The 22,638-nt window shown below is 35.4% G+C and overlaps 1 protein-coding gene across 2 annotated transcripts; it reads right to left on the bottom strand.

Moving 5' to 3' along the window:
- Positions 1 to 692: 692 nt before the first annotated feature.
- On the bottom strand, positions 693 to 18,813 carry LOC107830779 (phospholipid--sterol O-acyltransferase). Of its 2 annotated transcripts, none has more exons than XM_016658425.2 (16): positions 18,479 to 18,811; positions 16,436 to 16,571; positions 14,292 to 14,436; positions 13,301 to 13,470; positions 13,127 to 13,203; positions 12,590 to 12,803; positions 12,338 to 12,512; positions 10,652 to 10,751; positions 9,518 to 9,612; positions 8,978 to 9,029; positions 8,111 to 8,182; positions 7,056 to 7,224; positions 2,603 to 2,707; positions 2,443 to 2,527; positions 2,269 to 2,358; positions 693 to 1,084 (listed from the first exon to the last, which is right to left on the bottom strand). In XM_016658425.2, exons 1-15 carry the CDS (start codon positions 18,686 to 18,688, stop codon positions 2,277 to 2,279), a joined length of 1,887 nt encoding a protein of 628 aa, XP_016513911.1. In that variant the 5' UTR covers positions 18,689 to 18,811; the 3' UTR covers positions 693 to 1,084; positions 2,269 to 2,276. The 2 variants fall into 2 exon arrangements, 1 of the variants encoding a protein (XP_016513911.1); XR_001658216.2 differs by having other exon boundaries at positions 732 to 1,084; positions 2,603 to 2,697; positions 18,479 to 18,813.
- Between the last annotated feature and the right edge of the window lie 3,825 nt (positions 18,814 to 22,638).

The raw sequence follows: 22,638 nt of genomic DNA, 5'->3' as shown, positions 1-22,638 counted from the left end.
CTTCTTGCTTTCTTGGATTAATCTTTTCTATTTCTAGACGATGAATTGCTCATTGTTATTTCATTTTTGGTGTAAAGAAAACTATATAGATGATGTTGACTCTGTACTAGACATCATTGAATCCTTGTAAGATGAGCAAGGAAATACTTTAGCTTTTCTGGAATCTGCAAATATGGCTACCAACACAGCTTTTGTGCTGATGTTTAATAAGATGTTACCTTCCTAAAAGTGAAATTCAGACCATATAAATTCTTTTCTATAGGATGTAAATGAGGATGAACATGACGATATTATATTGCATTGCTTAATTAGAAGAGAAAAAATTGAAACGCATTTATCATAATCGTGTAAAAACTTCTTCAGATCACATCAAGATCAACTTTGAGGGAATGTGAAAACCTACTTTTGGAATTCAGATTACTTCAAGATCAAGGATGCAACCTTTGCAAAAGCAGAAATTCTCATGCATGACCGTAGTTTTATTCAAACAGTTGATTCTTTTCAAGTTATCACATCATACAAAAAAGGGTGTATAGAAATGTATTCAACAAGACAGTCCTTTATGGCCCCAATATTGGCACGTGGTTGTATTCTGCATCACTTTACCGATTTTCTGTTGTTGATGACAGATTACAGAGGCAAGAATGGCGAAAAAAGACATTCAGTTCTCGTGCTTGAACCCAAATAGTTCATCCATGCAAAGTCTTGGATTGTGTAATTCCATTATCTAAATAGTCAAAACTAAATAACTAATGGAGTCTCAATATATGGGTTACATTTTCAGACGTGTGATCAACTGTTGGCACTCAAAACACCAATGCATATAAATGATCATAGTCTTCCTAAAAATGAATAGAGCTATTTGACTCTTCGTTGTAATTACACTCTAATGTGGAACATGTTATGGTGCTACATCTGATACTCTACAAATTTTCTTCCATTTGGATGTACAGGTGATCCAGAAACTCTCCAAGTTAAAGATACACAAAGTTGGATGCGATGCAGTCCAGACGAACATCCAGTCTTTGCTCTCTGAATCGTTAGGCCTTGTTCTTCTAATATTTGTGGAATGTACATCTGCTTTCTGCAAACCACATGAAAACTTATCCCTTAAAACAAAATTCTTCTGGCAAAAAGATTGTCATTGGTGATGAATTAGCACAGTACTAGGGAAGTTGGTCTTCCAACTCATACTCAGTAGTGAAGATACTTGACTCCTTTTTGCAGACTTTGTATTATTTCTGGGGAGTTTTCTAGTTTCAGCTCAATATCTTTTGACCATTAATAGTCCCCCTTGTTTTTAGGTTCTTGAAATCGGGAAGCTCCTATTTTGGAGGAAAACCCAATTCTACGGCTGCTAATCCGAACTTTTTTCATCTCTCAGAAAGATAGTCAGGACCATCGGACACGACTACTAGAGGGAAAGCACAGAACCATCACTTAAAAGTTCCCAGCTTTTGCCCCCTACGACTAAAGAATTCAAAGTACCAAGAACATCACAAAAATCATACATTAGAAAAATAATAAGACCATCATTATTCTGCACCCTTCAAGTGTAACACCCCAGGCTTTAGACAGAGTCCCACATTGACAAAACACAAGAGGGATGCTGGGTATATAAGTTAACAAGCTTTAGACCCTAGTGACGCGTTTTAAATCCATGAGGGCCTAGGCCCAGAGCGGACAATATCACTAGCGGGCTGGGTTGTTACAGATGGTATCAGAGTCACTCTTGTGTCAGCCATGCCGATGGTGGGTCAGAGTTCAACTGAGTTTAGGCAAATCCCGGTTAGGTAGGGCAAACCTCAATGTTGAGTCTAGGCAAATCCCATGCGGTGGGGCAAACCTCAGAGAGGACGCTGAGTCCATAAGAGGGGGTGTATGTAACACCCCAGGCTTTAGACAGAATCCCACATCGACAAAACACAAGAGCGATGTTGGGTATATAAGTTAACAAGCCTTAGATCATAGTGACGCGTTTTAAACCCGTGGAGGCCTAGGCCCAGAGCGGACAATATCACTAGCGGGCTGGGCTGTTACATCAAGAAAAAAGCTGGCTATTCCTCAAGCAGTGAGGTATATAAAAGTACTTCCTAAGTCACGACATTAAATGGGGGACAAATCAACATCCCTTGCATTGAAGCACAAAGTACATTTTAGCAAATCTCGATCTTGTTGTCACATATTTTGGTTGTCATTTTACGCTTCCTTAGGATAATTTAGCTGTTGAATATTCCTTATCCCTTTTAACAAAAAAGAACGGCATACCTTTAAAATCATACATAGTGCGACAGGAGATCATATGTAGAATTCTTCAATCTGCAACTCTGCCCCAGGTGAACATCCCCGAATAAATATCTGCATCATCGTAACCGGAGAAAGCTGGCCTAAATACAGTGAAGGGGAATATTATTTTGCACTATTCAATTGAAACACTGTTACCTGTATTCACAATGTTCAGGCCATGCGCATCGGGCTTTTCCATAATCCCAATAGCAGTCCTCATCCCTCAGAGGCCCACGCTTTGCTTTTTGTTGCAATGCTTACAATGTCAATAAAAACTAAACTTTCATAGAAGAAGTTAATGAGGAAACAGACCCACCTTTTGTAACAAAGTTAGACTTTTTATCCGGATGAATATCATGCCACATCTCAAGCCACAGCTCCCGCATCAAAACCGGAGATCTGACAATGTTCCTGTGATTTGCTACCCAAGAAAATTTACAGTCATCAGATCGACGATTTGCATGAGGTGCAAAATGTCTAAGGTGGATTCAATATCTTACAACTAGAACAATCCAACATTACCGAATTCATTCAATGCAGTTAGACAAGATCTTTAATCTTGCATCATATGGAAACTGAACATTTGACAAGATCTTTAATCATGCATCATATGCAAGATTGGTTTGAGGTATAAAACGATGTACCATGTCTTAAATCTGTCCCGTGTCAAACGCTTACGACCGTCGTAAACCGATGAAGGAACCAAGAAAAGTAATTTTAGTCTATGGAATTGGACAAGCTCTCAAAACATGCTACTCAGGTAAGCTGGAAATTCCAATGTCTATTTTCTGAACTAAGATATAAGTTTTCTCCCCAAAGAATAATTATCCAAGAAGAAAATTTAGATCTTCTGCAAAGTTTAACTATTAGAATGATGCTGGGACATGCATTAGAACATAGAAAAGATATTCAAACACCTATCTGTTCTTCTTTCTTACCCTTTTTCTTTTTTCTTTTTTTTGTTTTGATAAGATACACAAAAAAGTAGAGAATCTACAGCATAACAAGATTATCTATGAACGACATCCAATCTTCTGTACAAACTGGAATTTCATTGGTGCACCAACCTATCCCCCTCAAATACCTGTCTGTTCAATTATAAGTTGGTAAACAGTTGGTACTTTACCAACTTATATATGCTTTTTACCTGAGTCTTTATTTTGTTAATGGAGAAAATTAGTGCATTCATTGTGGTTTTATTGTATATTTCAGGTTTATACGTTGGAGAACAGATTTGGAGAGAAAACAAGTCAAAAGAAGCCAATTTGAAGAAAAGGAAACAATTCTGGCCATATTTGGAAGTGGCTGAATGGACTGAAAACTGGCCAGAAGCGTAAGAACTGGCTAGAGATGCAAAAACTGGGCAGAAACTTAGAAATGAAGGCTGTTTTTGCCATTGGACTTGGGAAAAATTGTGGAACTATAAAAGCAAGACTTAGGAGAAATAATAGACGTCTCGGCTATTTTCCAAGCTGGAATTAACATCAACACCATTGGGAGTGAAGATTTGGACGAACTTCATTGAGCATTTCTTACCTTTTTAATTCCAATCTTTAACTCCTTGTTTCGTATGGTTTTATTTTTATTTTTATGGTGTAGTGATGAGTACAAAAATTTTAAAAGATCGCATAAATATTCTTACAAATTATATTTGCGTTATAAGATAAAAACCAAAAGGCGTAAAGATGATGAAAATAAAATAAAACAATTAAAAATGAAATGCTTAGTCTATCAAGAATCACATTTGAAGCCAGCAAAATTTATCAACTTGGTTAATCCTAATGTAATGGCCATTTCCATTCGACCTCCAACCAGCACCCTAGAGGAAAATTTTATTGCGGAGCTCTTAACCAACATTAATCCGATGTCCCTAATAACCACCAAGGCGAAGCTTAACATAGTGGCCACCATAGCTAATTTCACGTCATTGTCCCTTTTAAATGCAGCTAGCTGCCATTAATGGCACGACAAGCCCTAACGAAAATGCAGAAATTATAATGTAGCAGCTGCAAGACTTTTTGAAATAAAACTGTAGTATGTTAATTCTTTGCACGAGATCGATCCATCAGAAAAGCTAGCTATCCAACCGCATGACTTTACCATAATGAAGATGCATGCTTCTCAAAATGGTTTTGAAATGACAGTATTTATAAGTATCAAAAGTCTTCAGAAACAACCAAAAGATCAAATATGAGAATTATTAGAAGTTTGCTCTGGAATACGTGACAATGTATTGAAAATTTGAAAAATCAGATAGTAAATCTTGGAAAAGATGTGAAAATTATATACATGAACAATATGAAGTTGTCTTAAATATTGCATGCCAACTTTTAAATTCCAAGACAGTTTCACTGATTTACGTTTTTGTACGTGGACATTGGACAATAATAAGTTGTCTTAAATATTGCAACACAACTTTTAAAAATCCAAGACAGTTTTTCTTATTTGCATTTTTGAAGATGAATAATAATAAGTTGTCTTACATATTACAAGGCAACTTTTAAAATTCCTAAACAACAATGCTTATTTACGTTTTTTGCAATAATGGAGGAATAATGTAATATTTTATTAAAAAATTATATATTAGTAGTCCATAATATTTAGATCTAATAGAGTAAGGAGGTGTGAGCGGCTGGTTGTGGAGGGCACGAGAAGAGGTAGAGATCAGTCTAAGAAGTATTGGGGAGAGGTGATCAGGCAGGATATGGCGAGGCTTCAGATTTCCGAGGACATGACACTTGATAGGAAGTTGTGGAGGTCGAGTATTACGGTTGTAGGCTAGAAGGTAGTTGAGTCTTGTCTTACTTTGTACCTTTGTGAGCATAGTCTGGTAAGGTTTTTGTCTAAGATAGCTAGTGGCAATGTCGTGTCTTACTATTTTCTCTTTTCGGTGCAGGACCTATTTACTAGCCATCGTTTTTGCTTTGCACTTTTCTTCTGCTTTTTATGTTCCTATTTTTCCTATGATCTCTGTAATGAAACTAATATTGTCTCCTTTTTGTCTTTTTATTTATCTTGAGCCGAGGGTCTTTCACAAACAGCCTCTCTACTCTCTGCTCCTTCGGGGTAGGGGTAAGGTCTGCGTACACACTACCCTCCCCAGACCCCACTAGTGGGATTTTACTGGGTTGTTGTTGTTGTTATAGAATGTATAATTACATTTTTGTACGAAAACATTGTAGGAGGAATATTTGATTGAAAGGCAAAATGGTCATTCAACTTTTAATGGCTATTTTGGTCTTTTAACTTTGGGCTTAAGGGCTTCCTACTATATATATATATATATATATATATATATATATATATATATGATATTTCAATATTAGGGTTTTGATTTATAACTTGTTGCTTTTGTATTAAATGACAATTCTACTATTTATGAAATGGTCTTGTGTTTATTCAATTAATCTTGCATTGTATTGATTTTTCAAAGGAGTAGCTACCCCTAGGACATCCCCTATTGACTTGATTCAAAGGGAATTAGGTTTGGGCTTAGATTGATTGACGGGATTCTAGGTTAATTGAGGGATCGATTAGTCCTAGTCTAGTGATTGAGGTCAAGGAAAATCCTTCGCGCTTGTAGCCTAAAATTGGAAGGTTCTTAACGGAACCTGGTTAGGTTAGGGATAATCAACCAGGTTAGACTCACTAGTTGCTGAGAAACGCTAGTGGGTAATAAATTCAAATGCTAATGACTTAGACCTATGATTAATTAGTAGGAGTTAATTAAATACATTGGAATATACTCGATATCAATGAATTTCCTATTTTCTATATTTCTTTGTTTTCCTTGCTTGTGAGGATGCCATTGATCACTTTATTCGCTTTCTAGTTTAGATTTTTATCTTTCTTAGGTTTTAGTTCATATCAACATTTATAAAGTCAAAGTGTTTGGCTTAACCAAATTAGTGACAATACCTCACTTTCTTGATCGCCCTTATATTGTTCTCTATAGGATTCAGCCCCGACAAAATAATTGGGTAAATAATATTACATATGACCGTATCATATCTCTTATCGAGGCGTGTTGTGGACGTAATCACTCAACTATAAACAATATTACCAAAAAGCCAAATAACTACAACTATGAATTGCCTAACCCCTTACCCAGGATGTATCTGTGTATACATAATGTATGTGTTTCTATGTAAAAGGAAATTATGTCTTTTGCATTGCTCCTCTTTCCTTATCAAAAAAGAAAATTAATGTCTTTAAACCAATGTTGCACGGACTCTAGATGCTGCCATACCCATCTCGGATCCTCCAAAAATACATTACTTTTGAAGGATCCGACACGCACTCGGCGATATTTTTGGAGAGTCCCAGCAAAATAGCTTTAAACATTAAAAATACAACAAAAGTTTGGAGTGTTATCTAGATTTTACTTTACAGTCATCACAAGCTACTGACTGGAATCGAGTAATTATCTCTTCACAAGAATGAGATGCTGAGAGTTTGTACAAGTCATAGTAGATAGAGCTAATAAAAATTAGGAATACAGAGAGGAAAGTAAACACATATTGGGTGAGAAATGCCATATCACAGAAGACGAAAGAAATTACTGCATTCCACAGCTTTTTGGGTATTAAACAAGTAAAGGACAGCCACAAATGAGACATAGGAAAGCGAATGGTGAACCAGAGGAAAGAAGATACATTCTAGCCAACAGAAAGAAGTGCGAGAGGGAAAGACAGCATTCTACTTAAATAACCAAGAAATTCATTTAGAAAACTTTAAACAAGAATAAGAAATTGAGATACTTCAGATACCTTTATCAAGCTCCCAAACTGCTGTTCTCTTTCCTGGAAAACTTTCAGAATCCTCATAATAGGTTATGTACTTCACCGTAGGTAACCTTGTCATATTGGGAATGATATCTTCTCCATGTTGGTGCTCTATATTTCGATGCACTTGTACATCTGAGCCATCATGCTCTGACTGATGTTGTCAAAGACAGAGAGTAAGATAGAGCTGCAGTTGCCAGTGAGTACCAATATAAAAGCTAAAATGATTCACAAGCAAGCAGTAGAGTTTTAGCAGAAAACTGGAAAAGTATGAGGTCATGTGACTACATCTTCATGAATATATTATGTTCTCCAGAAGAAGCCAATTAGGTGAAAGGGATCTACTGAAATAAATATTGCATAGCTTGGTTATTTGGACCTTCGATCCGAATGAATCATCCTTTCCACGGAGGTGTAAATCTTTGCCTAGCAGCAGGCAAAGATTTACCTCCGTGGAAAGGTTGATTCATTCGGATCGAGGGCCAAATAATTCAATCAGGATAGTTGCCGCATTGCCCTTCTCTGACTACTCAACCTGAGGCAGACAAACCGCCGAATCAGAAAAATTGGGTGTAATTCAAACCGCACTCAAAGGTAGGGCTTACAGGGCCGATGCACTGAGTGACAAAAGCTAGGGGATCGTTTTGTAGGAAAATGTGAGGATCTTTAAAATGTGTTGCATCAAACTTTCAAGTATCTGAGAAATTACTAACAATAGTCAGATCTATCATAGTCTTTTAGGCAGCTCTTCCAATGTGTCTATGTGGGGTGGTGAGATGGAGTTGGAGCTATTTTCATATGCTCAATATGGTTAGATGTCTTCCCCATAATTACTAGTAAAGGTGGTAATATTGGTTGCGGTTTCCCCACTTGACTGAGATTAAGATCAAACAAAATATCACATACCAAAAAGGAAGGCAGATGATCTTTACGAATTTCAAAAGAATATTAATTTGCACTTTCAAATCATAAAAGAGAACTGATCTGAGGGGAACAACGGTATCTTAGATATCTATATCTATAACAGAGCTTCTGAATACCTGTGGTGTCCTTGTTATGTTCACTTTTGGCCCCAGCCAATTCTTGCACCAGGAGAGAGAATGGTATGGCACCTGCGAATCTGCTTCAATTAATAAAAAAGAATCCCTTTCTCGTACTCATAGTCATAGATATGAGACCGTAATCAAATGGACCAATCGAATTTAAAAATAATACTACTTCCCCTGTCAGATTTTTGCAGCTTATTCTAATATAAACCTTACTCCTTGTTAAACATAATGACTTTATTTCATATCTTAAGATTATAATTACCTAAAGTTCATTTTAAAGATTCTATATCATAACCAATCCAACATTTTAAGTAAATTTATTCAGTAGTGGAAAGAACCGATGAAATAACATTTCAATGTGCAGCCATTGACTTTAATAATATTAGCTACTTTTTTTCCAATAATGGTGTACCTGGACCAGCTCGTGCATTTGGCATATGCTACCTCCCACCAACACACAATTACTTATATAGTTATATTACTAAAATTTGAATTTCGTTGAATTTCCTATGAATTAGTACTGTTTTACAGTAAGTACTTAAATTGGGTACTAAAATGATGAGCTTAAAAGCATTAGTTAGTCCGATTGTCAAAATAATCGTTGCCCATTGTTGAATTGTTTGATCAACTCATCAAAAAGCTTGAGTTTTTTTAGAGAGCACACTTTTATTTACTTAAGTATGTCTTTAACATGCCCTCCTCACATATGGACTTGATTCTTTTTGCTGAGCCAAGCACGTGGAAATTCTTTTTCAAAGAGAGCTCTCTAACGACATTTTAAATTTCAGTAGGGAGGTCATTTCAATAAATTACAAAAATTTATATACTTAAATATGCCTGATTAATCCTTCATCATACCGTCTCATCCCCACTTGTTGCACCTGGGTTTCCTTCAACCAGATTCCCTGACCTAAAAGGAGGAAATTTGAGATACTGAGAGAGATCCAAATGTTCAAATAGTCAGTATCCAACTTCAACGAGGTTTAAGAGGAATAAGAAGAGGAAGACAAGTTAACATATTCTATAGGAAGAATGGTTGATTTAGTATCACGCACATGGTCAGTATCCTACTCCATGTTGTCTGCTATGCAAATTAATACTAAGGATTAAAAATTGAAGCTTAGGAATTTTAAAAGAAGGATAATGTCCTCCATGCAAAGACTCAAAATTATATACTTTCACAAAAAAAGTCAAACAACTTAATCTTGTTTCGTTTTTTTTTTCCAACCCTTACAACTTTATGTCTTAATGAAGTTGTAGAGGATCCGGGTGGCATGGATGAGGAAAAGAAGATAATGAAGTAAGAGCAACAATAATAAGTGAAAAATGTCATGTTCAGATGTGCTGTTCGGAGAGAGCTTTCCAGAATATGTTATCAAGATGCAGAACACAAGTTACCGTGAATACAGAGATCCTTCAATTTCATATATCACATCTGTTATAATCCAATTATCAGGATAAGGCTTCCCACTGGGTGCAAAATAGTAACCAACCTGTTATTCAACATGAAGAAAGCAGAAAAATATTCAGGATCACATACTAAATGAAGAACATAACTAGAAGAGGGGAATATAATCATATAGAGGCATGTAATGTAATGCGGATAGAAGACTTATGTCATTAAATCATTTTTACAGGGTGGGGGTACTAGTGGTAGACAGAGGTTGGTGCATTGAGAAATACAGCCAACTAGGGAGAACACTATAACCTGCTTGTTTATTTTCCTTTTCTTTTTTCATACTACTATTTCTTCAATTGTCATCTTTTTCTTGCTTTTCTTTATTTTTCTGCCGCAATCAACTGATGGATATGGTAAACAAGCTTTTCCTTTAGAATAAGAAAAATGAAAAGGAAAACGACAACCAAAATCTTTAAGAAATCAAGCATTATAGCAAATGTTGCTCAATCACAGCTAACATGAAATGGTTGTAAAAACACATGGACTTTCTGGTTCTGATTTCTTAAACCACAGATCAAAAGAGGCCTCGTAAAAGATTTCAAGTTGGAACTTTCAACTGAATGCTTAAAAGAATTAGCGATTAGAACAGATACTTCCATCACAAAATTGTCATGTGAAAGCAATACAGACAAAGAATTATAATAGACAGGCCTAGGTTGATCAACAGCAGACATAACTTACAACCTTCATGCTGATCGGTAAGTTACATCAATGGTTAGTACCATCCCATCTCCGAGTAATTTAATATGCAAAGTTTGAAGACTGATTCGAGGCGTTCTAGCTGTCCTGTCAGCTTCAGATGAACAGTCACCTAGCGCACTAGTTTTCACTTTTGGGTTTTGAAGAAGTTCAGAAATTAATACAAGAACATGATGAACTAGCTGATAAACGAGCACAAGAAAGTTGATTTAGTGTGTATGCCGATTAATTAGTGTAAAACAAGTAATATTGAGTTCAATAACAGCATGTGCCTACAGCCAAATCATCTATGTTAAAACACATATGCACAACAATCATAATGAATTTCTAAACTGGCTAGAGCAAGAAATTGACCCTTGAGAAGAGAAGAATACCTCAGTCTTCGAATCTATGCCATAAATGCAGAATATGTTCTTGAGAGGTGGTCTTTCCCAAGGTGTTAGAGGATTTAAAATCGGATCGGCATGGTAAGACCTGAATTCTTTAGATGTCAGAACATGGTATAGCTAGAGATAACTGGCATAGAACCAAAGAACAATTAAGCCAATAGCCAATAACTCATGGAGAAACAAAAAGAAAAAAAAGGATAAGTATTAAGCTAGCTTAAATTACTTCCACCATAAAACATTCTTTTATATAAAGACAACTTAATCTTTCACCAAGTTTTACTTACTTAGTGAGTCCATATGCACAAAACTCTGCCTAGCTCCAAGATTAAATTTTCTATTTTTTTTTTTAATAAATTGAACTGCTCTCCAAATTTTGCATTTCAAAGTTTTAGTTAATCAAATTTTGCTCATTTTAATTCATCTATCATCTTGAATTATTTTTAATTTTCTCAATACAATTTCTTGCCGAAATGGACGCACAGCAACCTACATAAGTGGTTAATGGCAGTTTTGAAATAAAGAGTAACAACGAAATAATAAATTAAAACATCAGTATTCAATGATCTATCACAAATAAAAACTTTTAAATGTAAATATTGTCCCAATAATTCAATGTGGCAAAGTAGATACTCTATCACCATCGAGAGTGTTTAGGTTAAAACGGTAGTTAAGTAATTCAATTATAAATTAGGTGTCTTTATTTGATCTCTTATACCCTGCGTTCACGCGGGATGCTTCGTGCACCGGGCTGCCCTTTTGCCATACTCTATCTAAAAGTACAGGATTCTAATGGCAAGGAAGTAAACTAACATAACCACCTTTTTATAACTTATCATTGTTAGTTCATAAGTCTAACAGGAAAGGCAAGTGTAATTTTGCCAAGCTAGAGGGGATGTCCTCTGAATAATGGCAAAAGGAGAGGAAGTTCAGTGTAATTGGACCTTCTATATATTACAATGTGTTAAGATAATAATTCGCATAGTTTAAACATATGAGATCAAATTTAAAATATAGAGTATAACATTAGAAATAGTATTTTTAAAGGTTAGTTTGACTTCAATGTTTTGAACCTAACCGCTTCTCAAAATGAGCCCTTTTAAGACAGACTAAGTCGGAAGTACGTCAAACAAAACAAGATGAAGGGAGTATTATTACAGCTTTATTTTGATATCTAGACAGTGCTACATTTACTTAGTTTTTAAATAAAATAACTCTAGTTTTAAAATAGAGATTACATCTCTGAAATCAGACAAGGAATATGTTCGATTTCCCTTTGTTAGTTGAATCATGTCAATTTTTAAGAGGACAATGTCCAAGTTGCCTTTGTTAATAGAATCATATCATTCTTTTTGGGACAATGAAAGTAACACAAGCAAAACAAAGTAGCAAAACATGCTAGTTTTTGTGAGCATTGCAACACCTTGATCATCCATGGAGAAGTCAAGGGAGAAAATATATTTTTTCATATGTTCCGACCTCTGGAAATACAAAAGGAAATAAAATAAGATCAGCACTTTCATGGAAGGTACAGAAAATTCATTTCCTTCAACAAGCTCAACTATATCTTGAATTTATTGGATATGTTACATTGAAAACATCAAGGATACTATCTTCTTATTGCATTATCTGAAAATGTTGCATGGACGTAAAAGGATTTGCTGTTGTACTCACTTTTGTAAAAGGTACAAGAGCCTTTCGCTATCAGGATCATAATCCTTTATGGCTTTGAAAAAGGTCCCATCAGAGACTTCGCGAGCAGAAAAAGACAATTGCGTTGGAAATCCACATTCCATTCCAGACAAGTTAGCTTGGGCAATTTCTACGAATGATGGATAAGCTTTATCCCCTGCTAAGACATATTAAAAGCCCATTAGCACAAGTTATGCTAAAGACACAACATGCTCGTTGGCCTTTTGGTAATACCTCGAATTGAAGGAACTTCAATATTGATTATGTTTGTTGGCCAGCCAGAATAGTTTGATTGACGCTCATGCTCATCGCAATGGTAGGCGTGATGGTTTTTCCGGTCTCCGCCAGAGAAATGCCTCCTGTACACATTATCTGTTGTACAATATTTTGAAAATGGCAACATCCACATAGAAGATCCAAAAGTATTGAACATCAGGCGAGCTGTCCCCTGATAACTTGGAAAACATACATGTCATATCAATGCAGATATAATATCTAATATTGTACGAATTAATAAGAATGTCCAGATTTACAACTTTTATTAAATTCCCTAACTTTTGAAACAAATACAAGAGCTTTAGAACAAAAAATTCTCAAATTCACATTTCTTTAATGAAAAAAAGTAGTCTCTAAAGCTCTCTAAGGAGTGTGCCCTGCGCAACCTAGAATTTCTATGTCTGAACTACACAACCTAAAGGTCCTAAACATAGATAAAGGTAGCCTACCGCATTAGAACTTAAGTTGAATTTAATAAAAATAAAAAATAAAAACCTCAGAAACAGGAAGACCAAATGTAGCCCCCGATAATGTTGCTTTGACTGTCTCAATAGCACCAAGAAGAGGAGCTCCTGAAACCACAAGAAAGCAGCAATTCCAGATAAGTAGCTTTCCCTAATTTCTGAGATAAGACTGGAATCAAATAGTATTTAGGTTAGTAAGACATACCAACAGCAAAATAGGCATGAATGTGATCGTCTAGCCATCGCAAATACTCTTTTGGAGCAATCTCTAATTTCAACCACTCCAAGAAGTATCTAAAGACATTGTTACCTAATGAATGAGCGAAAACTATTGAAGGCCCACCACGAAGTTTAAGAGCAGTTTCAAAAGTTAGCCTGCCAGAAAGGAAAAAGAGATAAAAACCCACCATATAAAAGACATTTACCAGAAAAATTACAAAAGAAATGCTCTAACACTCAAAAGAGCAGAACAATAAAATCAGCAAAGCAGAAGGTTTAAAAGATTTATGCGAAGTACGGGGAGGGGAAAGGGGAAGCAGGAAAGGGAGATGCAAAAACAAGTCGTTAAAAGGTAACAGAGGTATTTCTGACACAATGTGTCTGGAATTGTCAAAGTTATTTCCTGAACAGACCATCCCACCATGCCTGGTGGTAAAAGATGAGTTTTATGTGTAAAAATGAACTCATATTTTGTGCAAACAATCACATCGGGCACTATTTGTGCAAAAAAAAAAAAAAAAAAAAATCACTCAATGATGTACTAAGAAAGATCTCTAGCATAAAAAACAGAAAAAAACCCTCCACCCATACTATTGGAGGATTGAACATTTTATGAGAAAAAAGGCAGGAAGAAAAACTGTAAAGTCGCTAAGTTTTCCATGGTAATATATTCTTAAATATTTGTTGCAGGAAAATCTTCCCCAGGCCAAAGAGGAAGAAAAAAAACATTGCCTTGGGTTCAACCCAGATCTTCAACCATTGTATAAAGTAAATATCTTGCTCACTACTACAAATTCTGAAACAAAATAGATGAAAGAAATGGACAATTCTACTTTCCACTGGGAAAAAGGAATTGGAAAGGTTTACACTTCTCTACCAATCAATTTGTCATTTGAACTTAGGAAAGAATCGTTTAGTGAGATAATAAACACATATATCTAAATTCAAGGCATAAATGGTATCCTGAAAATACAAACTTTAGTTTGTGAAAGTAAAGATCTCGCTCCTCAAGCTTTGATGGAGACAATCTCCAGTCATATGGAACTGCAATGATTGCATTAGCCTCGATACCAAATTCAATGCACCACTTAACCCATTCTTTCCACACTGATGACAGAGGACCTGAAGAGGAATGTGGTTTGGATCAATTAGAGAACCAAAACAAATAGCAGAATCATCACTTAAATCCCTTAGAGTAGCAAAGATATCTATGACAAATGGTCCTTCACTGACCACTCTCTGTTATTGTCCTTTTTGTAATTTCATATTCATATATAAATAGTCCTTTAAAATAATATAACCATAGAATCCCTACTAATTGGTCTTGACAATCCAAGAAAAAGGGCAGCAGGCAGAAGTTCATCAGTCTCACACTAAGGAAAATGGTTTTTAAGTCATAAATTTAGAAGTTTTTGCCCGTTCAGTTCCATGTCTCATTAGTTCAACCAAGTAGAATAAAGTTAAAAAATGTGAACTCAGAAAATGTAGAAGAAGAAGGAGAAAGATAATAACAAAGAAGGAGCCAAATCTTCTTTTGGAAAAAAAAGTGGTCATAACAAACATTTAAGCCAGAGCAACTTCAAGAATCGTGAACTTATATGGACACTTCAAAAAGAACAACTCATATTTGAATGCCTCGCCGAAAGGCTGTTGCAGGCAAAACCCCATCACATAATGTGAAGGCTCGGTAAAACAAATACATATAAAGTTGCCATTAGTGTGTAAAAGCATCTTCCGCTTCCAAACATGACAAAACACTGTTCTAACTTATTAAGTTGTACCAAAGTGAGAAACAACTCAAGCTGAGTTGATAAACTAATTTTGTTTCTAAATTTGGTATTATTTGGTGTTCACTTAGAAAAAGAATGATTATATTGAGTTTGATTTAGTATTAAACGAAAAAAGAAGCTAATTGGACAGAACCAACAATGTATATATCACTTTGTACAACAAACCCAGTATAGTCCCACAAGTGGGGTCTGTATATATCACTTTGTAAGTTTATAAAAGTAAGCATATTTGTTTTACAGATATTTAAAATTATATATATTTTTTCAGTAATATTTTCTTCCTTTCCTCCTTTGGGTTTGTGGCTTTGCCCATTTTTGGTTTAATTCTTTTACAACCACAAGATTAGTTGAGAATGGTTGCTGCAAAGACTTGACTAACCCTGCATATGCTGTTATACCAGATCCTAGTTAAGTCCCACTTGTGCAACAACCATGTTCAATCAAAACATGCAGAAAATCAAAAGGCAGAATTATATTTTTTTTTACTGATAAAAAAGCCAAATTTTGGAGAGAAAGAAAAAAACCACAGAACCACTAAGACCGGAACCTGAATAGACCTAGTTGGTTTGGTTTTTTCATAGGTAAAAATTGGCTCAAACCAGACCACACAGACCACTGTTCTCGAAGGCAAAAAAAAACGTATAAAGCCAAGGTCTAATTGGAAGCTAAGCTAAAGCATAGTTAAAGGGCGCATTAGTGAAGGCACAAATGAAGAAAAAGGTATATATACACTCACATAAAACACAGCAAAACTAATATGGATAAAGGAAATGAAACAACTGCGATTAAGCAAAACAAATGAAGTAAAAACAATGCTAATCTTTTTTCTTTTTGATAAGCAAAGTAAAAAAAGAATGTTAGTCCAAGTTCAAGAACCAATAAATTTGTTTCATTAGATGCAAAATGCAACTTTTAAGTTCCTAATTCAAATCTATTAACTACTGTATTTCTAATAGTTTCTATCACTATTTCTCAGGTTAATGTTTTCTTAGGTTGATTTGCTAAATATTTTGTTGTTTAGTGTCGCTCTTATTGCGACAGAACCACGCTCACCTAAGTTCTCAAAATTATTGAAAAAAAGAAACTTTTGCTGAATCACACGCTTTAGCGCTTGCTAATTAGTAAATCCAATGAACCGCTGCCTAGCAGAGGCAAAGCGCCCAACCTGCTGTGCACCTAGCTACATGTGGATTAAAAAGAGGCAACTTAAGATATTACCAGTGAACGTCGGTTCAGTTTCATGTCCTGGCTAATGGGGGCTATCATATTGAATTCTTATTCCATTTTACTAGAAGTCCAAAGGAATTGCACGGAGAACAAAACAAGATCACCTGTAATGTATCCCGGATCAAGCTCCGTGATAGCAGAAAGGCCACTATCAGGTCGAGACTTGCATTCCCGGTGATCTGTTTGATTGTAAGGATCTAACATCATGCACTTCAGCCAGCAATTCACAGCAGAAAGAAGCTGTAAGAAAGATAAACTGTTAACTTATAAACAACAACTACGTCTCAAGCCCAAGCAAGTAGGGATCAAGCTATTTGAATCATTACTGTTATGCTGCTCCATTTAGGCTCATTTCGGTCCAATATTATATAAAATAAAGTCTTGACAAACCCAAGGGAGGAAAAACACACTAGGTGATTTCTTCCCATCTGCCTAAACCTTGGTGGGCAAAGTCACCTGGTACATGCGCTGGTGAAAGGAAGCAGGTACCCGGTGAAATAATCGGGGTGCGTGTAAGCAAGCCCGAACACCACCCCCATGATAAAAATATTAATACTAATAATAATAATAATAATAATAACAATAAAATCTTCACAAAAAGAAAACAAGTTTCTCTAACAGTATAAGTTCTATATATTTTTTACTGACACATAAATCTCTTACAAGACTAAAAGACTCCTAGCAACATCGGACTTAAAGTAAATATAACATAACTAAACTCAACCAACTAATGGGTATAACCTATGTAGATCTTTTTCTTGTATTGTGCCCTATTTTTCACCAGGTCTGCATGGAATTGTAGGTCTTTCGATACAACTTAATTCCATGTGATTCTAGGTAAAAGTTAAACTAAAAGATCAGTGCTTTTGTATCACAAAAGCATGATCCTGACAGCAGAGAGTACTTTTGTATGACTGCAATCGAAACAACATCTCATGCATGGTCTAATATCTAGTAATTTGCCGCACAGGGTATTTCCCCAAATACATTACAAAACCAAGATCATATCTTTCAATGTAGTGCACCAGCAAAATCGAAAGTAATTGAACACCTTGAATATTGATCTGAACGAGGAAAGATTTCAAACAAGAAGCAGAATAAGACATGAACCAACATCCATGTCCTCATCACTTATATACCAATTGCCCCATTAATACTTCATAAGTTAGTATCATTAGTTTACCATTACAATATGAAAAATCTGGTAATTAGCTTAGTGTATGATAAAACTCACAGTTCAATATCAGACTTTCTTCCACTCAATCAATCAACTGCACATCGTCGCAAATTATTTGTGGTCGACTATTCCTCTATATACATTCCATATTATTCATGTCAATTTTATTCCAAATACTCTAAAAAGAAATAGGTTCCCTAAGGGTGTGTTTGGTAGAAAATATTTTCCAATTTTCCTGCATTTGGTTGGTCAAAATGTTTCGGTTTGGAAAGACATTTTCTCTAGGAAAACAAGTTCCTTAAAAATCAGGAAAATGACTTCCATGGGAGTAAGAAAACAAGTTCCATGAGCAACATTCCATGCTTATCCACCCCCCCTCATAGTATTTGGCTAGATTATATATAAACACTTTAGGGACAATATTTTCTTCTTACTTACCAAAAACCAAAAATAAGAAAGAAACCCACTCTTTTTTTTTTCAGGAAACATTTTCCTTCATACCAAATAACCAAACACATCCTAAATATCAATCCCAATTTAATTGGTATTACCTTTAAGAATTATTTGCTTCTACAGTGTTATGTTCTTAACTAAATGTACATTGATCAATATTTTTATTGAGTTTAAGTTCTATGCACGGATAGTACAAAACTTATCAGGTCACATAAAAAGGTGATTGCAGGTAACGTTATTACCTAAGCATTGATAACCTACAACAAATGGCAAGTAACCTCCTATAACAGGTAAAAATCACACTGATCGTATGAAATTTTTTACACTCACTGTGTGTAAAACTTAAATCCTTTTACTTAATGCATGAAACTTCCGATTGTACGGAGTACTTATAAACTTTTTACAAAGTGAAACTCAAATACTAAGCTTGCATAAATAAACAGTGAACAATATCATTATCTCCACACAACCAATTAAAGCAACACAATGTCTAGAACTTTGATTATTGATTACTTACTTTGGTGGTGTCGAGCCAGACTAAATCGAGAGGATTGAAATCCAGAGGAGAATAAGGGCAGTCCAATATTGACCATGCTCTCAGTTGGGTGGACGCGAACCCTGGGATGATAATTCCCGACAGCTTCGAGTAATCGCCGGCGAACTCCCCGTTAAGGGCAGCTAGGAGGAGGAGGAAACTGACGACGATGCACACGTGTCCTCCTCTCATTGTTTAGAAGAGAATTTGTTTTCCGTTTTTTCACATGAACAACAGCCACAGGTGTCTGGAAAATTGGAAAGTTTGGGGCCAGAGACTGACTTTTGCCGTTGGGAGTTGGAAACTTTTCAATGTTGCCTTTTTCTTTGCATCTAAAAATGAATTCAAAAGTTGATTTTTCTGAATAAAATAATCATATTTAAAATTATATTAGAAGTATTATACATTAGTATAATTCTATAGTTTAATATTTTTTTAAATGTCTTAAAAATTAGTCACGAAAATTGCTAACTTGTATATTCTATATAATAATCATGTGTGTGTATTTTGAACGAAATGATTTGTTGACAAAGTTGTACTATATTCCTTTATTAACCATATATAACACACGTATGATTCTTGTTGCATGGTTTAACTAGCGACAAGTTAATAAAAGAAAATAACTAAAAAATATAATCATGTAAGAGCCGTTAATTCATAAGCTTTGTAGGTCATGGGTTTTTTTAAAATTTTCTTTACTACATCGGGGGATATGCATGTTTGACCTTTTCTTTTTTCCTTTTCAACCAGTCTTTTGACTTTTAAAACCAGCTTTGAGCTGTTGTCCAGAAAAATTTTACCCCGGAAAAAAAAACAAGAACAAAAACTACATCTAATCTTGTCCCATGGTTACATGATCACAAGGTTAAGCTCCTAAGCACAATACCCTTTGCGGCTTTTTTTTTGGCTTTTCAGAAATATTTTCAAGAAAGTATACCTCTAACTTGAGACTAGGGGTAGTTGGCGAGGTGGCCTCTTTCCAAACTTGAATTGGCCGAGTAATCTTCAGGTTTTAATTATTGTAGGGTTAACCTTCATGTTTAATTAATGGTTAAGTGAGATTATAAAGTGAAGGGAAAAGTTTAGTTTTTATCCCTAAAATTTCAGTATTTACACTTTAGCCCCAACCTATATAATTGTAATATTACCAGATTTTAAAAAAAAAAATCATCCCTTCCCGCCTCATCTGCCACCCCAATCCCCATTTCCCATAGCTGATTCCTCCATTGCAGCTTGTTTTTCTTGCATTCAACACACAAAGGTCGTCTCCCTTCTTTCCCACTCCTCTCAAAGCTTCATTCTTTTGATTTATCATTTACTTTGAAGAAATCAAAAATTAGGGATTTTTTGGATCTGTCGAATTTGGGGAAGAAATTGGTGGTATATTGGATTGATAATTCATTCCAGGTGGTATATTGTGTGTCTCCTTCATCTGGTAAGTGTTTCCATCTCATATTCTTCGTCATTGTTAATTTGGGTTTCTGCACAGTGCTCGACCACTAGTGTATAATAGACCACTATTAGAATAGACCACCCTTTCAGATTAGACTGATGGGAGATTATATATAGTATGTGGTCTATATTCTACTGAATGAGTTGAGGGGTCAACTAGTTGGAATTGGAATTCCTATACAAAGGTTACAGTATCTATCGCATACCTAGCAATATACATTTGGCGAATTTGTTGATGTCATTATTGAACGTGAAAAACTAACATGTTCCCCGAGGAATTTGAATATTACATATTTGTTAGCTCTGCTCCGAAGAGGGATAATATTCCTCCTTTCTTCATTAAGAACGACAATGATTTGCAATCGTACCTCTTTGATGTTACAATTGATGGTATAAGGCCTTGTTTGAAGATATTTGTGGCTGAAAATGATTTTGAAGAAGGGGTTGAAGTTCTTGTAGAAAGATCTCATCAAGGTTCAAATGTTGCAGATGCACCACCACCACCAACACAGCCACCAATTTTAAAAGTAGAGGAGGAAAGAATGGTGAAAGATGGCTTCAGTGGATTTAGTGATGATTTGCGTGATTTTGGTGACAATGAAATTAACTCGTATGGTCCGAAAGATACAGATGGAACAGAAGAGCTCCCAGATATTGTTAGTCGGATAGCTGGATATGAAGGCTTGGTGGGCTCGTTAGCTACACAACACAGCCACCCTGATAGTACATGTTTTTTCCTTGGGAAATATTTTGATAACAAATTGGATCTAATGAAACAGTTGGAGATTGCTTCTATGAAAATACATTTTGCGTTTCGTATGAGGAAGAGTAGCAGTAAATTAACTTCAGTGGCATGCCGAGATGTGAGTTGCCCATGGAAGTTACACGCTTTAAAGTATGAGAGTTCTGATAAGCTTTATATTACCAAGTACCATGGCGAGTGTCACACCTCCTTTTTTCTACCACCCGAAGGGGGTATAAGGGAGTTTTTTCCAACTTAAAGTGACAATCGAAACGGGATTATTTTATTTAAAATTCAGCGTCGCCACTTGGGATGATTTATGGTGTCCCAAGTCACCAGTTCCAATCCCGAATCGAGGAAAAGATTGACTCTGCTTAACAGTCCGCGAACCAGAAATTCGGGTAAGGAATTTTGTTAACCCGGAAGAAGGTGTTAGGCACTCCCGAGTTCCGTGGTTCTAGCACGGTCGCTCAATTGTTATAATTGGCCTACTTACTGATTTTAATACATGTTTTAACCTATGTGCAATTTTAGTTTTAGCCACTTTTATTCATTTTTTAAAGAAAATTGCAACGTTATTAAAACACGTTTCGAACCATGTCACATAAATGCACCCGCGATTTTTGATATATTTTAACATCGTTGTTGAGATTTGGATTTGGGTCACATAAATGCGCACTCGAGTTTAGGAAGGTAATATTATTAAAATAACACGCCTAAAGCAACTACACACTTTCAACTTTGCGAGGGTCCTGGAAAATTTGCTAAATGGCGCGCCTCAGTTTCTAAGGATAAAAATCAAATTAAGTGAGGGCCATGGGTTTTGAGATTTTATTTGGCATGTCATGCCTCAAATTATTAAAAAGGATTTTATTATTCGAAGTTGTTATAATCGGGTTACATGAAATGCACCCCCGAATTTTGGAATTAGGCATCGTAACTATGTCACGGGAATCGTACCCATAGTCACAATGGTTTATTAATCGCGCCTAAAGCAACTAGCGCATTTGAATTATTTTCCTAATCTTTGAGATTATTGTAAGGGTCATGATTTATGGAAGTAGAGTTGTGGAGAAAGGATAGGTTTTATCACTAGATTCGGCCAAGCCTGTCATTTACAAACTTTGGCCCAATTGTCCCTAAAGTTGAAGCATCATTTTAACACTCAAATTCACGACCATCCTTATTCAGAGAATTCAATAGTTAATCTCCAAAGATATTACTATTTAATAGAGAACAATCACCAATGAACTAATTTGTCTACTCAACTTAACTTCATCAATCAGTTGAAATAATACATAAAGAAAACTCAAATAACCACCATTCAAACAAAACAAATCGTTATCCAAGCGGAGTAAGGAAAACTCGACACGCTACGACTAACAGGAAACAGTGTTCAAACATTTTCATTCAAGCATTAGACAAGGAACTATTTTGCACTTATACAGGTTGATTACAAATCACAAAAAAAACTTATAGCATTATATTACAATCAACACCAAGCCTGCCCCCAATTGAATTTGCAAGGACACTCACATGAATTCATTTTTTTCAACTCTAAGAATATCCCGGCTACTTCTTAATTACATATCCAGCCTTTCCTTTTCAATTGTATGACATGCAAAATACGATACCACAAAATCTATAATGAAAGGACAACAACATGCTTTCAAGGAATTTCCAAACATATTGAGAAAGTAGATCTAACCAGGTATAAATCAAATTTGTAGACTCTTCATATTAAGCATACTATTGACATAAATTTATCAGTCGTAACACACAGAGGGAACTCCAGCACTAGTTACGAAAATACTAGAAAAGAACTAACATGGTCTAATTCTCAATTACAAACCATCCTTTGACGAATACACTAATCAGAACATTCAAAGCTACATGGTGATTATAAAACTGAAAGAAGAAGAGGTAAAGTCCATCAACAACATTATAT

The sequence above is a fragment of the Nicotiana tabacum genome, chromosome 22 (assembly GCF_000715075.1).
Source record: "Nicotiana tabacum cultivar K326 chromosome 22, ASM71507v2, whole genome shotgun sequence".
Classification (NCBI taxonomy): domain Eukaryota; kingdom Viridiplantae; phylum Streptophyta; class Magnoliopsida; order Solanales; family Solanaceae; genus Nicotiana; species Nicotiana tabacum.
This window is presented reverse-complemented; position numbering and strand designations above follow the sequence as displayed.

Bases quoted from the DNA above. Each gene is read 5' to 3' on its own strand.
- LOC107830779 (XM_016658425.2), bottom strand. From the start codon at position 18,688: ATGAGAGGAGGACACGTGTGCATCGTCGTCAGTTTCCTCCTCCTCCTA. The intron at 13,471-14,291 runs GTTTGTATTTTC...CCTTTCTGGCAG, and splicing joins CTTTACTTTCACAAACTAAA to GCTAACTTTTGAAACTGCTC. The intron at 10,752-12,337 runs GTGAGTACAACA...TAAAGAATTCAG, and splicing joins CTCTTGTACCTTTTACAAAA to GTCTTACCATGCCGATCCGA.